Consider the following 13546-nt stretch of genomic DNA (forward strand, 5'->3'; position numbering starts at 1 on the left):
CGAGACAAAGACTTAAAGACGAACATGACTGGAATTTAATGAGGGGCGGTTCGACATTGAACTCACTCTGCCCACCTCTCCCACGTTGAAAGAGCATTTCACTCCAGAAGTGGGAATCATTTTCGGATAGATTATATTTTTCGGGATACAAATGTATCCGACTTTTGGCTTAATTACCTCAGCTGTCTTCTCGACAATAATCATTTTCTAAATCCAGGTTACCCCCATACGGATCCGCTTCTATGTACTTGCATGGCCAACTTGGGGCACAATGTCTGACTAACAGTAGACGGGATAAGGTTAACGAACGCAGTTGAGTGACTATCACACATTCAGGAAGGTATAAAAAAAGTTTGAAGACTGTCGCGTCTTGGAATACACAGATTCTGGTACTTTTGTAAGACACATATCGCTATAATGTTCGCCCTGCGTTCAGGCTTCAACTTATGGTAACTTTGACAAAAAAGACTGGATTCAACCATAACAATTTAGTCTCTAATGAACTATGATACCCGCTTCTGAAGTGGAATGATCCTTTCAGCTTCCAACACTGAGACTATAAAAGAACCCCTGGAACTCAGCCTGTCTAGATCAAGTTCCTAACGGCCCGCCCGACTGACAGACCCCCCGGCAGCGAGAGATTGTGTAATACAAGCTAACTTTGCTTTACTATGTTTGACCTAACATTCAACGTCAATTGCGATATGAACGTTTTTAAACGTCTCAGTGAATAGTGTTAATACATTGTGAATAACAGATTTTCAGTACAGGCTAACTTTGCATTACTATGTTTTACATAGCATTTAATGTATATGGTGAAGTGAACATTTTAGATGTTTCGGTAAAGTGTGTAATTATGTTCTGTATCTGTATAGCCGGTATAACTGCCCTTCGGCGTAACACACCAGCTTCGCAGGCACACGGCGCGGCAGCAGCTGGTTATATTACATTTGTTGTAAATGACAGAGCAATTCATGACAGGGACCCTGCTAGTCTGTTAAGTAGTGCACTGAATAAAAACAATTATTATCACTATAACTTAACAGCCATAACAATGGTTTTGTCAATAATAGCAAGTGGGTGTAAAATCATCTACCTTGACAGACTCAGTGGATTTTGACTTGAATCCAATCCCAAAATGTAGAAAATGTTAAGGCCAAGTAGACTTATTTATGGTGCAAGGAGCCATACATACAGCGAACAACTGCTTGATTTCTGGAAAGTAAAATAAAACTCACAAATATTTCAACACGAAAAATTATTTAATCTGGTAACAAGATATGTACATTCTCTTGAGAAATAAAAAAATACTGACTGGTCACTGTATGAACTAAATTACTGAGGGTTCAACATAAACTCAAAATATTCCCTTTTTTCCACATCAGTGACTATGGCACGCAAAACCGTCATATATATAAACCATTTCTATTTTTGTAATACAAAATTATGCTTCAAATAATAAAAGGCTACTCCAAGAGTATGAATATGATATCAAAGAAAGATACATCTTAATATACAGAAAGTAGAATTCACATCTGAAAATAATATATTTTATGTATACTGTATAAATTAATAACATACTGCTAGGCTTTTTCTACATTCACATCACAGGATAGAGACAGATGAACAGATTTGAAATCTAGCAAGATCATTTACACATTTTTGCAACATTGAACTCAACTAAAAATTTTACAACAGAATATTTGGCAAGTCTCACATTATAGCCAGTAAATTCCCAACTACAATATTGGTAGTATGCAAAAAATTTGCATAGCAAGAAAACCTTGAAAATAAATTTCCATTTTCTACAACTAAAACAAAACAAAGACCTTCATTCTTGGTTGTTTGATCCTCCGTTTGCCACCATCACATAACAGTCTATGAATTTAGTATTACTGAATAGCTGAGAAGCTTATGTTTCCGACATCCAACTCTGCAATAGTGTCTAGCCCGAGTTCCTCAAGCAACTTTCCGAAGCTGAGATTCTGCGTAACCGGCTCGTTATCGCCTTCCTTCCCTTCGTACTCTTCCTTCAGGGGCGTGAGGCCCGGCAGACCAAACTCTCGCAATGACCCCAGCTGGCCGGGAGAGGTCTTTGACCTCTGAACCCTCCCCAGTAGCGGCGCGAAGCCATCCTTGATTGGACTAACGTGTTGCGTTAAGCTGTTACTGCTGTGTAAGCCGCTGTCGGGGGTCTTGGGGATCGAGAAGTCTTGGATGGGAGAGAACAGTCCTGGGCTACGCTGCGACTTGGGCGGGGTCGCCGTCGCTTTCCTGGGCGTGGAGGTGGCGACGTTCCGCCCAATTACGGGAGTCCTGAGGACGGATCGGAGGGGAGAGATCTCCAGATCGAGACTGTTCAACAAGTCGCTGAACCCCTTGTCCGGGGAGAACAGCAGGTGGCTGTCGGGCGACCACAGGAGCTGGCTTCTCATCGCAACGTCCTCCTCCTTCACGCGCTCCTTTGTCGGCGTGAGGTTCGTGGTCTCCTTCAGCGGCGATGAGGCCGACGGTCGGTAGAACGTCGGAACAGGCCTGCGCTGCGAGGAGGTGGGAGAGATTATGGACTTGCGTTTGCGCGGCGGAAGGTCGGAGTCCGCGGGTCTCTTGATGCCGTGTGCGGCAGGCTTGGGGAAGATTGTCCTGTTGCCAGCTGTGTTGGTTGCGCTACTGGCCATGGGTCTCATGGGGTGGCTCAGAGGAATTAGTACCTGGCCCTGGCATAGCAAAACAAATAAAAACAATACCTTAATCAATTGCATTGTTTAAGATGGTTAAATCTATCACATACCGTAAAATCCCTATTTACGTACGCACCCCTCCTAACGTACGCACCCCCGATTTGGGGACCATTGCGAGCCTGACTCAGTGAGTTGAAACGTTCAGGGGAAAAACCCTCCTAACGTACGCAACCCCTCTCCAGCATTTCGGTGGATGGTTAAGAGGTTGACATGATCATCCTTCCGATGATGTTTACCAGCTTAAAGGGTTACTGAGAAAATGTTTTTGGGTAGAAAATATCAAACAATTTAAATATATGTATTGTTTATTCTTTATTACTGATTGATTGTGTGGTAGCATTCCACACTTCATTTGCATGAAGATGTACCGTACGTATACTCTCATGCTGATATGCGATTTCTTCGAGGAAGAACCCCTCCTAACGTACGCACCCCGACTTTGGTGTTGGCCTGGAGCACCTGCTTGCGACTTGAAAAGTTTAAAAAGTGCGTACGTAAATAGGGATTTTACGGTAATTCACATCTCAGGTCTAACACAGTTGTACTAAACTAGTAAAAACTCTACTAGTTACTAGTTACATGAAAATTGAAATAGCCCTATTTCTGCTACGTCACTCACCTTGGGTTGAATCCTGCGCCCCGGGGTGGGGTGGCTATCCTGTGGCCCCGGGGCAGGTAACACCAGGGGCACCACTGTATAACCACTGGGTGGGCAGGGCAGGAGAGAGGGTGTGCCTGGTGAGAGAAGAAGCAAAACGTGATCAGTTTTTTGTTAATTTTTTTTTACTTTTGCTGCTCTTCTTTATCAGCTACATACTTGTACAACTTGTTTTTGTGACATCACAATTAAGGCAATAAGAAGATACACAGTAGATAGCTCACCAGAAGGGTAGGACCTGCATCTCAGCTGTGCTTCTCTTCGCTCCATCTGGTCTATCGTCAAACAGCGCTCCTGGAAATGATTGGTACATGTTAAACATGAGTATATCATTTCTTTGCTTAGTTATACCTTGTATTGCGCATTCTAGGTACAATTTAATCTGAACTGAATAGTACTGTTTAGCTGTACCTCTGCGTAAACCAAAGCACAGGTGGCTAAGTTTCATTTGTAACAGAAGGTAATTCTAAAGCAAACATGGGTTATTTAGGCATTCTGAATCTCACGTCTATGACTGGTAAAACATATGTAGCGAGGAGTAGAGTACCAGTGTTTAACATGACCCTTTTGTCCCATCACAATTACCTTCGCTTCGTGACACAGAGTCCAGTACGACTGCGCCCTTCCACTCTCGCATTTCGTCGTCTCCCGTATGAAGATGTCATGAAGGGACAGGTTGTGGCGGATGGAGTTCTGAAATAAGTTGGTGCAAATTAGTAAGACTAAGAGTAAGAAGTTTTACAAGGTCGATGGCTTTTCCCCTTGAATTCCTCACTTGCGTGAAATGCCGATAAAAAATCTTATTTTGTACTTCCTTTGATCAATAGGTAAATGAAAAAGATAAATATCTATTAAATAACAATCGAACACCTGCTTCCTCTGGATTCAGAGAATGTCGTTTGCACACTCTCTATATTTTTACGAACGTGCACAGACATTTTGTGAGCATTCTCTATCAGTCTATGGCAGAAGCAGTCTGCCTGTGTGGTTCAAATTTGTCCATTCATTTGAACCCGGTGTATTTACTGACCTTCCATCCTTGCTTTGCAGTCTTGAAATACGGGAAGCGATCTTCGATCCATGTGTAGATTTCCTTCAGCGTCATGCGGCGTGCAGGACTGCTGTTGATGGCAAACTGTATGAGCGCCATGTAGGAGTAGGGCGGACGGTTACTGTCATGGGTCTTCCTCTGAGGCTGTGTATAGAGGTAATACAACTGTTATTATTGGAATATTTTCGTACTGGCAGATACTCAGAGTTAGATCTTCCCAAGTTCCCATACACATCTTGTGCGTCGCCAGACCATGGCCAGGGCCTGATATATCATTTTTCTGTCATATGTGATTCTTGATACAGTCTTTTAGCCTGACATTTGGTAAGTTCTGGAGATTTTGTTGTTGTTGCAATCTCAACAATTTTCAAATCAAATCGCAGTATCAGTGTTCTCACCAGAATTTTTTCACAGCATAGGGGTCAGGTACAGAAGGCCAACTTTACGCGGTGCAAGTCACGCATGGAGTGCTGAAGACATGACCAGAGTAGGGAGTCCGGCATGTTCCCCCGGAAAATTTGTCTGAAGTATTCAAATGCCCACGCTGGGTCTGGCAGAACATAACAACTTTCTTTACCATGGATAAGGTATTCTTTTCTATGTATCATTTTCCCTCACTAAAGCTTTAGATAGATAAGAATTTACTCTTCAACTTTGTTTGACCCCAAGATGACTGCATCAGGGGCAAAGTAGGGGGGGGAAGGCCCAAGGTGAGGGCGGGCAGGCCTCCAGCCTGGCCCAGAACGCTTCAACTGTGGGAGACAACACGGGCCAGGCAGGTTTCCACTGAGGCATTATGCATCGAAAAATTGAAAATCTATGTACTAGTATATTAGTACGGGCATAGATGGTTTGGTATTTGAGTTGGTGGCTTCCCCGGGTGCGTCCCTGGTCTAGTTTGAATAGCTTTCCTTGCAGAGCCTAGGTACAGTCCTTACCTTGCCTGTCCTGTCGTATTTCCTCTCCTGCTTGTCCAACAGTGTGTTGGCTCCCATCTTCCCCAGCCAGTGGATGTTGGTCAGGCTGTCGTCCATCTGCAGCAAAGTGTCCTGGGAGTGGCGACCTGCAGCTGGTAATACACGAAAAAGAAGAACTTTATTGCATGACAATTGTACCCGGTACAATGTATGGCAACAACTAAATGTAGGTCAGAGGGGGATGTACGTATGTTAGCCTGAATCAATTTTTATTTGATATGAATAGAATGCCGAACGGAAAAGCCAGCAGGCAGCAAGTGGAAAAAAGTTACGTTTGATAGTGGTTCCTCCTTTTGGCTTGCTAGATGTTAGTGTTATCAAAGAATGCCCTTGACAGACTCAAATATCAAGGGATAGGCAGTGCTGCACGGTTGAGTAAAAATATAGATGTCACGTCTGGTACACATGTATGTCACTTGTCATACTCATACTATCATAGCGCCCTAATATTTCGAGTTGTGAAATTGCAATGTCAAAGATTTAGAACTCAATTGGTCAATATAGGGAGAAACCGTTACTTTTACTTTTAGATATCTCAAGAATTGGAGTCTATTATTCAGTATCTACCTTCCCATGGCACTGTAGTGTACATGTGGGTTGTTTTGTTACAAATACAATTGCACACTTCTCAATCTAGGCAAACTTACTAGTCTACCATTACCAATGAACTACTTACTAGTAATAACAAAGTCCATAGAAATGGATAATATCATAACGTTTTTGTGCAACTCACCAGAAATAGCTGTCTGCTGCTGTCCTCTCATTTGTTGTAGACTAGAAGTAGAACTCATCGAGTTCCTTCCAGCTGGTACCAGTGGCACAGCAAAGTTCCCCTGCTCTGTACCTTGTCTGCCCGTGGTGCTGGTGACGTCACCCTGCAGTGTTGTCTGCACTAGACTTTGAACTGCCTGGCTGGTCTCGTCCTGGGGAACCTGCTCGGACCAGTTCTGCGGTGGATAGCTCTCAGTCTTGACCACCGTCTGTCCCACATGCTGGGTGGGTACGGATGCAGTAGTGTTGGCTGGGTTTCCCACATACACGACATTAGACCTTCCAGGATTATTCAGATTTATTCCTGGGTTTGGCTGGATCGACCTGCAGCTGGGAGCTTGGAAATTTCTCATCCATTCAGAGTTGGCAACTTTTTCTGTCTTTATGCCTGCAGTCAGAACACTCTGTGGGTTGGTCAGGATCTGGATATTTTGTGGTGCCATGCCAGGTTTTTTTGCAGGCGCGGGACGGATGATGATGATCTTTCGAACTTTGGATAAATCAGCTGCTTGCTGTTGGTTGGCGGAGTTTGCGGCCATACCCAAGACAGGTACGGCCGTTACGCTCGGTCTCGTAACCTCAGGCATTTTCCGTACGTAAGGTACAGTCTGTGCTTGAAGTTGAAGAGTCTTATTATTGGTGATGTTATTTGCTACATGATTGAGGAGAAGTCCAGCTGACTGTGGCACCGGAACCCCGAGAAGAGATGTCTGTGGAATCTGTCCTGGATTGTCTGCACTGGAGCCACTACAGGCAGCCAGGGCAGGGCGAGATCCCATGGTTTGTCACACTCTCCTTGTGGGAAGTGGGCAGACACTGGACAAACTTTCACATAACTAATAGTGTAATTGTTGTCTAACTCTGTGGAAACAGAAAGGAACAAATTAGTTGTGAACTAATTGTCTTTTTTGATTGTTACTAATGAATAAGAAATTGAGAAGTAGAGTAGAGTAGGAAATGTATATTGCTATAAATATAAAAAGGAAAATTATCATGATACAGAACAGTACAAGTGCTAGATGGATTTCCCTTTGCACCAAAAATTATAAGGAGGATTTTAACTTTTATATATATCATGTTCTTATGAAAATGTATAAAGTTAAAGTCATACAAGGGCATAATTTGTAAATATGAAAAAAAGCTACATAGTTGTATTAGGTACCCTAAATTTCCAAGCACGTGCATAGGAAGTTGAGCTTCATGATAATTTGACATAATTTGACTCTGCATAAATAAATTTGCTGACAGACAGTTGATTTATAGCGAACATGTTATCATCATGTATGATAAATAAATTGAAATCATTATGGTATTTAATCTATTTCTCATATAAGGCACATAACATGTTTGACTATATGCTACAAAAAAGCTTTTTTTTACCTTTTAAAAACCCAGGATTCGTGGCCTCTGTCGATTCAAATATATATGGCTGACAACAAAAAGTAGCTCCAGCTAACTTCAACCTCTTCTAACAAGTTAGCTCTGTTTACACCAAGATCCGGTCTCTGGTGCAGGGATACGTACAGTCCAGTACGTAAGAGAGTGCTTCAGATGTAACCTCGGTGTGTTTTTGACTGTTCTTGTGAGAAAACGGCAAGAAAATCTCCACAAGCGTGGAGCTCGTCCAAACTAAAACAGCTGCACATCGAGCTAAATTCTTCTCAACTTCCGGTTTCGGCGAATTTCAAATATTGAGACCAGCAGGGATTAGCCAATCAGACGCACGTATACTAACCACGTGACTGTGAGGACAAATCAGGTCACACACGTAATCTCGCGAGAAGTTACTGATGAGCGAGAAATTGCGAGACTTCCGACAGAGGGAGGTTTGAAACTTTTGTAGAGTAGAGTAGAGTTTGCGGAAAATCACGGAAAATTCGCATTTTACCCCCGTTAGGTATTGACAGAAGGAGTTTGCAGGTAATTTTATTCCTTTATACGTAGAACCACATTGAAGCCTTTGTTATGGAACAGAATGGGGTCTAATGGGCAATTAGTGAACAGTTTTATCTATTATTTTTACTGAGTGGGGAGGGGGGCTATAATTTATGATTTTTCAGCCCATGTAGAGTTAGTCTGTATAACTGTCACAGATTCATACTACACACATGATAGCACCACTTAACTTGCTTCAGACTTAGGGTGGGATACTTTAAGAAATAGAAGAACAGCAAACAGACTTACAATATAATTTGCAGAAAGCAAAAGGCAACACAAAGTAGCCATTGCATGGGGTTGGGGTTTTGTTCGCGTTAAGAATTTTTGCGTTCACGTGGAAAATTTTCGCGTGAAAAATTTGAAATGGAGAATTTATTTATAGGTTCAAAATATCAAAGTAATTTTATCATCAAAATTTTTGTCCCTTGGGAATCAATAGACTTGAGTCCCTTGGGAATAAGCTAGTTCGGAGTTGCTACTACGCATGTGCAGTGTCAAAGGTGAAGGCCCCGGGCTCGTATACAGTGCTCGCCTGTACATTGTCTAGATTTGCATAACAACTGTCTAGATTTGCATAACAACGCCCCAACTGGCTTTGTTCACGTCTCGGGGGGCCTTCACCTTTGACACTGCACATGCGTAGTAACAACTCCGAACTAGCTTATAGCACACACTTATTTGATGCCTGCCCCCAGTGCCCCGCACCAATCGCGACACTCAAAATTCGTATAAGGGGGCACCCCCTAGTTTATTTTGGGTCTCAATTCGAGTTTGCACACCCCCAAGTCTAGCGACCGTCTCTTCCAGGAAATACTTCTGAGCCAAAACAACTGTGAATGGGAATGAAGGCTTTCCCTCTAGCTACAATAAAACCCGAGTTTCGGTTTCTTCAACCTTTGTAATTTTAGTAAATATAAGAGGGAAAAAGTATTTTTTCATCAAAAATGAGGTGCAAAATTTGGCATTTTCCCGTGGAACTAAATACAGCACAAAATTTTTTGACACGAAAATGACTGTTAGTGTCAGAAAGAGAAAACTCCAAGGTATAATCAAGCCCATTATAAAGAAAATCCTACCACTGTGATTTTCACAATAACCCGACGCGCGAGGTAATGCAACACGGCCAAAAGAACGCAACAAAGGTCAATCTGGGTCAAAGGGGCAGTTTACCTTCAACGCGTATGGATATCCGGAAGTAAGGCTCGGATCGAAACGCAATTTCCACCCAAAACACACCAATTCATACGCTTTTCGGCCATGTTAGTATCTAATGTCAGTTTGAAGCACATTTTGAGAACCCAGACCCTCGAAACCCTTTCGTCCCTTTTTTGTCGCGGACTACCATGGACCACTGTCGTGGAAGAACTGGAGCGTGCACCGATAAGGCTCTACAATTCCACAGAGACTGCCATAGACATTCATTTTACCCTAAGACTGTGATAGATTGGAACTCACTCTCTCAGGACATCACGAACGTAGCCAATCCTGCCAAGTTTAAGGAGGCTGTACTTCGGCACCTGATCATGAGAGTCATGAGAGTCCCTGGGTGCTTAACTCGAACTGAGGAGTGTTCCCCAGTACCCGATCAAGATCAAGAACGCAAACTCCAGCTGCCCGGGGGTTTATGTCCCCTCCCCGCTAGGCGGCTGGTGGTTACGGGCGGCTGACTAGAAGTGCGATTAAAATCAGGCTAATATAGAGTAGACTAGAATCTTCAGCCAGGTAGAGTAAGACCAGGAAAGCAACATTTTTGCCAGATGGGAAGTTGTTTTTCTTTACTCTAACAGCCGTTGTTTCAGAAACCATGCCACGTCGCCGAAAGAAAACAGGCGACCAGAAGCGTCCCCTGATGTTTGCGGAGAGCCCGTGCGAGGGACCCCGGCACGACACTACCATGGTGTCCGCTGCAGATAGCCCCATCACCGCTGATATCGTCATGGTGGACCCAGATGACACTTCAGCATGGGTAAGAACAGCATTGTCAGCGTATTAGTATAATGCCTGAGCCCTCCCACCTTAAGGTATATACAAGTATGACAACGAATGTCAAGCCTACTTTTTATTCCATTTTATATTGTAGGTCATGTATACAAGTTGTACATTCGTCTGTGCTTTTGTGGGTCAGCCGTTACCAGCGAGAGCTGCCTTGGCTAATCCAGTGTTGTGAATGTTCTCAATAAACACAAGTACACACAGAGGCCTGCAGCTGAGCTGAGAGGAGTCCTTGTCTCAGGTCCATTTGTTGTACCTATGGGAAGTCCTAAAACTTAAAAGACAAAAATGGTATTTTCTATAAGAGGAAAAAATTTAGTATACATGTACATTTGTATTTATATTGTTATTTACATTTCTTTGGAATCTCCATCTCACTTTTCTGCCCCAACAAAAGAAGAAAATATTATTTTCTATCAGAAGAAAACATTTAGTATACATGTATTCATATTGTTCTTTACATTTCTTTGGAATTCCCAGCTCAGTTTTCTGCCCCATTGTTACAGGTGTCCCCCCAGTTTCGAGCCAGCCAGATGGCTTGCAGTGAACCCAAACGTAGGAAGCGGGGAACCAAGAAGACATCAAACAACCAAAGTGCTGTTGTTGGCAGATGGAAACGAAATCCAACCGGACAAGAAAACATCAACGCTGCACAAACAAATGACATCAAAACAAGGTTAAAGTATGGGATTCTGAAGTTTGAAGGAGAACGCACGCTCCCTGACTCTTCTTCAAGTAACGACAGTACACTAGAAGAACTGGACATATCAGAGGAAGAGGATGCTCCAAGATGTCTGGAAGAACAACAAGTTACACCAAACAGAGTGCATGAAAAAGGGTTAAGACGTTTGTCGAAAACTAAGGACCATGATCTAGAAAACAGGACTAACAGAGAGCCCCTCCTTCCCCCTAAAGACTGGATGGACAAAACGAACACAGCTGCCAGAGATGTTTTGGTACAGGACACTCCTGTTGGTTGTTACGGTATGAAAGTTAGTGCACGGAGAAGACAGGAACTGTTACGGGCTAAGTCACTACCAAGTTTGGAATAAATCAGAGATTGCTTCATACATATATGGGTCAGGTGAAAAAAAAGATTGAATACAGCCATATTTTTGCGACAAATATTGTAATTACCCAGAATGAATTATCGAAAGGACGAAATGTGTTATGATGTACTTACTAGTATTTTAAAAGTGATGATTTTGTGTCATTTGGTTCAATTCGATATCAAGTATATTACATGTGCAATGTATTAGATTTGGCATTTAATCATGATGAATTGATGTCTCTTCAGCTCTTTTTGTAAGCCCTATTTATATACAGAACATTAATTACACCTCACCCACAAGTTACACCATTAATATAACTGATACCATACTAAACCAATGAATCAAACTACATGCATAAAAAAGAAGCCTACATTATGTTTTCAGCTTCTAGGAATAAGAAGACCTCAATGATAGATGTCTTGAAGTTCTGAATCTGTGCTATTTATTCATTTTTGTGATCAGTTAACCGAGTAACTGATTTCCAAGGGAGCTCTTACAAAATCATAAACAAAATACAAAAACAGCCTAGCTTATCTATGTATAATTAATTTCACAAGTCGGATACACTCAGGACTTTGGTCTTGTTTGTTTGAATCGTTTATGTTTATATCGGGCAAGTCAAGCGATAAGACAAATATTCACACACCACACCATGAACACTGATATATAGTCATACTCTAGTCATTGGGGACACCTGTCGTTCAAAGTCATTTCTGCAACACCATCGCCGTTTCATTTCCGTCAGTACTTCTCTACGTCATTAAGACGTAGCTTTTGAGCTGTTGAGTGTTGGTAATGTTTTACCGCCAATTGTAACTGTGGGTTAATGCGGTAACGTCATAGTGTATTAGATAAAAAGATTGGGATCATAGTCCTGAAGCCCACGGAAATGAGACGATTTAGAGGATCACTACACCTGACGCAGTTCCTATTCTGCCCCTTCCGTCCTGGCGTTGGCAGATTATGTGGAGTTTCCTTCGGTGTCTATAACGTGGTTGGGCTTCTTATGTGATCTCTACCACACTCCATAGATCGCTGGAAAACTTGATAGTAGAAATTGGGCAAGAAGACGGATAACATGCCGGCCGGGAGGTACAATTTGCTAGTCTCTATCAGACTGACTACGCCTGCTATAGGGAGAATATCTGCCAGGAGAGTTGGCCACCATAGATGAGGGCGTGTATGCCCCTTTTACGTAGAGCGTAATCGGCCGTTTTCATTTTACGTAGGGGGGAGGGGCGATTTTTGAATTTAGCGTAGAGCGTAGGGAGGCTTTCTGAATTTAGCGTATTACGTAGCCGGTCCTCCGAATTTAGCGTAGAGCGTTGTCGGGACCCCCATGCAGGCCCTCATAGATGTTAACCTTCCCGTGGACTGATTCTCCTGGCCAGTCATTCCTTTTTTTGCCAAATTCTACGATCTGCACCCCCGTAGGAAGGCCTGGTGGAGGCAAACACAGTTTTTGTAATCTCAGATTCTGTCTATTTGGCCAATTTCTACTATTTTTCCAGCGACCTACAGAGTCTGATAGAGAATACTTCTAATAAACACATTGCTACACAACCTTGGATGTCCAACTTGTTTGTAATTGTAGGGTTGTGTATATTGGTGTCTTGAACATCACCTAGGTTAGTCTCAAAACCGTCAACGCAGGAAATGTCACGTTCGAAACGTATAATGAAACGGGAGCGGTAAATTTCCATCGGCCGTTGTCTCGCTTACATCTATAGATATCTGTCTATGTATATCCACCTATTTATATCCGTCAGTCTATCTATAAAGATCTATACTAATAGAGATAACATCTAATCATGATTGTCAGTCCCCCATAGCTTTGATTTTCCAACATACGATAAGGATGTATCATATTCGAACTAAAAGAGAAAGTTCCCCTACAAACTTGTGTGTGCCCGTCATAATAAATCTATGGTATACTGTAAATGCAGGAATGTTCGCGGTGGTTTTTATGTTCACATTTTTCGCGATGAACTCTTTACCGCGAACTTAAAACCACCACAAAAAGCCGTTCCATTGTGTGGCTGTAGCGCTACTATTGTGACAAAGGCGAACTCAAAACCACCGCGAACACTCATTTTTTCCCTGCTTTAAATTAAATCGTCACGACATTTCTGCATTTACAGTATCATATAATGAGTGTAGACGTGCGTATGGAGACAATGAAGAAGAGTTGAGTCGATGGTAGCAATGGTGATTTAATCACATTGTCAGTCAATGTATACCCTTCAATGGTTTACCCAGATCGTCTTGATTCCAACATCACCCAAAATTAGCCTCCGATGCAGACTCCTCCCGGCTGTTTTCTTTTTCAAGTTACAGTTTTTATACTATTACATTTTTTTCTTATT

The 13546-nt window shown here is 42.5% G+C and overlaps 1 protein-coding gene and 1 long non-coding RNA gene across 3 annotated transcripts; one reads left to right on the forward strand and one right to left on the reverse strand.

Annotated features, from left to right (window-relative positions):
• Positions 1-1243: 1243 nt before the first annotated feature.
• LOC136430001 (forkhead box protein M1-like) lies at positions 1244-6977 on the reverse strand. 2 transcript variants are annotated; one of them, XM_066420211.1, is made up of 7 exons: positions 6161-6977; positions 5389-5513; positions 4430-4594; positions 3985-4092; positions 3624-3693; positions 3361-3476; positions 1244-2717 (listed from the first exon to the last, which is right to left on the reverse strand). In XM_066420211.1, exons 1-7 carry the CDS (start codon positions 6975-6977, stop codon positions 1893-1895), a joined length of 2226 nt encoding a protein of 741 aa, XP_066276308.1. In that variant the 3' UTR covers positions 1244-1892. The 2 variants fall into 2 exon arrangements, with proteins under 2 accessions (XP_066276308.1, XP_066276307.1); XM_066420210.1 differs by having other exon boundaries at positions 5389-5519.
• Positions 6313-11410, forward strand: LOC136430004 (uncharacterized). The gene is made up of 4 exons (XR_010754836.1): positions 6313-6423; positions 6659-8118; positions 9936-10102; positions 10635-11410. It is a non-coding gene; the product is annotated as an uncharacterized lncRNA (long non-coding RNA).
• Positions 11411-13546: the final 2136 nt, after the last annotated feature.

This window comes from Branchiostoma lanceolatum, chromosome 3, assembly GCF_035083965.1.
Source record: "Branchiostoma lanceolatum isolate klBraLanc5 chromosome 3, klBraLanc5.hap2, whole genome shotgun sequence".
Taxonomy (NCBI): Eukaryota; Metazoa; Chordata; class Leptocardii; order Amphioxiformes; family Branchiostomatidae; genus Branchiostoma; species Branchiostoma lanceolatum.

Bases quoted from the DNA above. Each gene is read 5' to 3' on its own strand.
- LOC136430001 (XM_066420210.1), bottom strand. From the start codon at position 6,977: ATGGGATCTCGCCCTGCCCTGGCTGCCTGTAGTGGCTCCAGTGCAGAC. The intron at 4,595-5,388 runs GTAAGGACTGTA...CTCTATACACAG, and splicing joins AATACGACAGGACAGGCAAG to CCTCAGAGGAAGACCCATGA. The intron at 3,477-3,623 runs GTGAGCTATCTA...TTCTCTCACCAG, and splicing joins ATGCAGGTCCTACCCTTCTG to GCACACCCTCTCTCCTGCCC.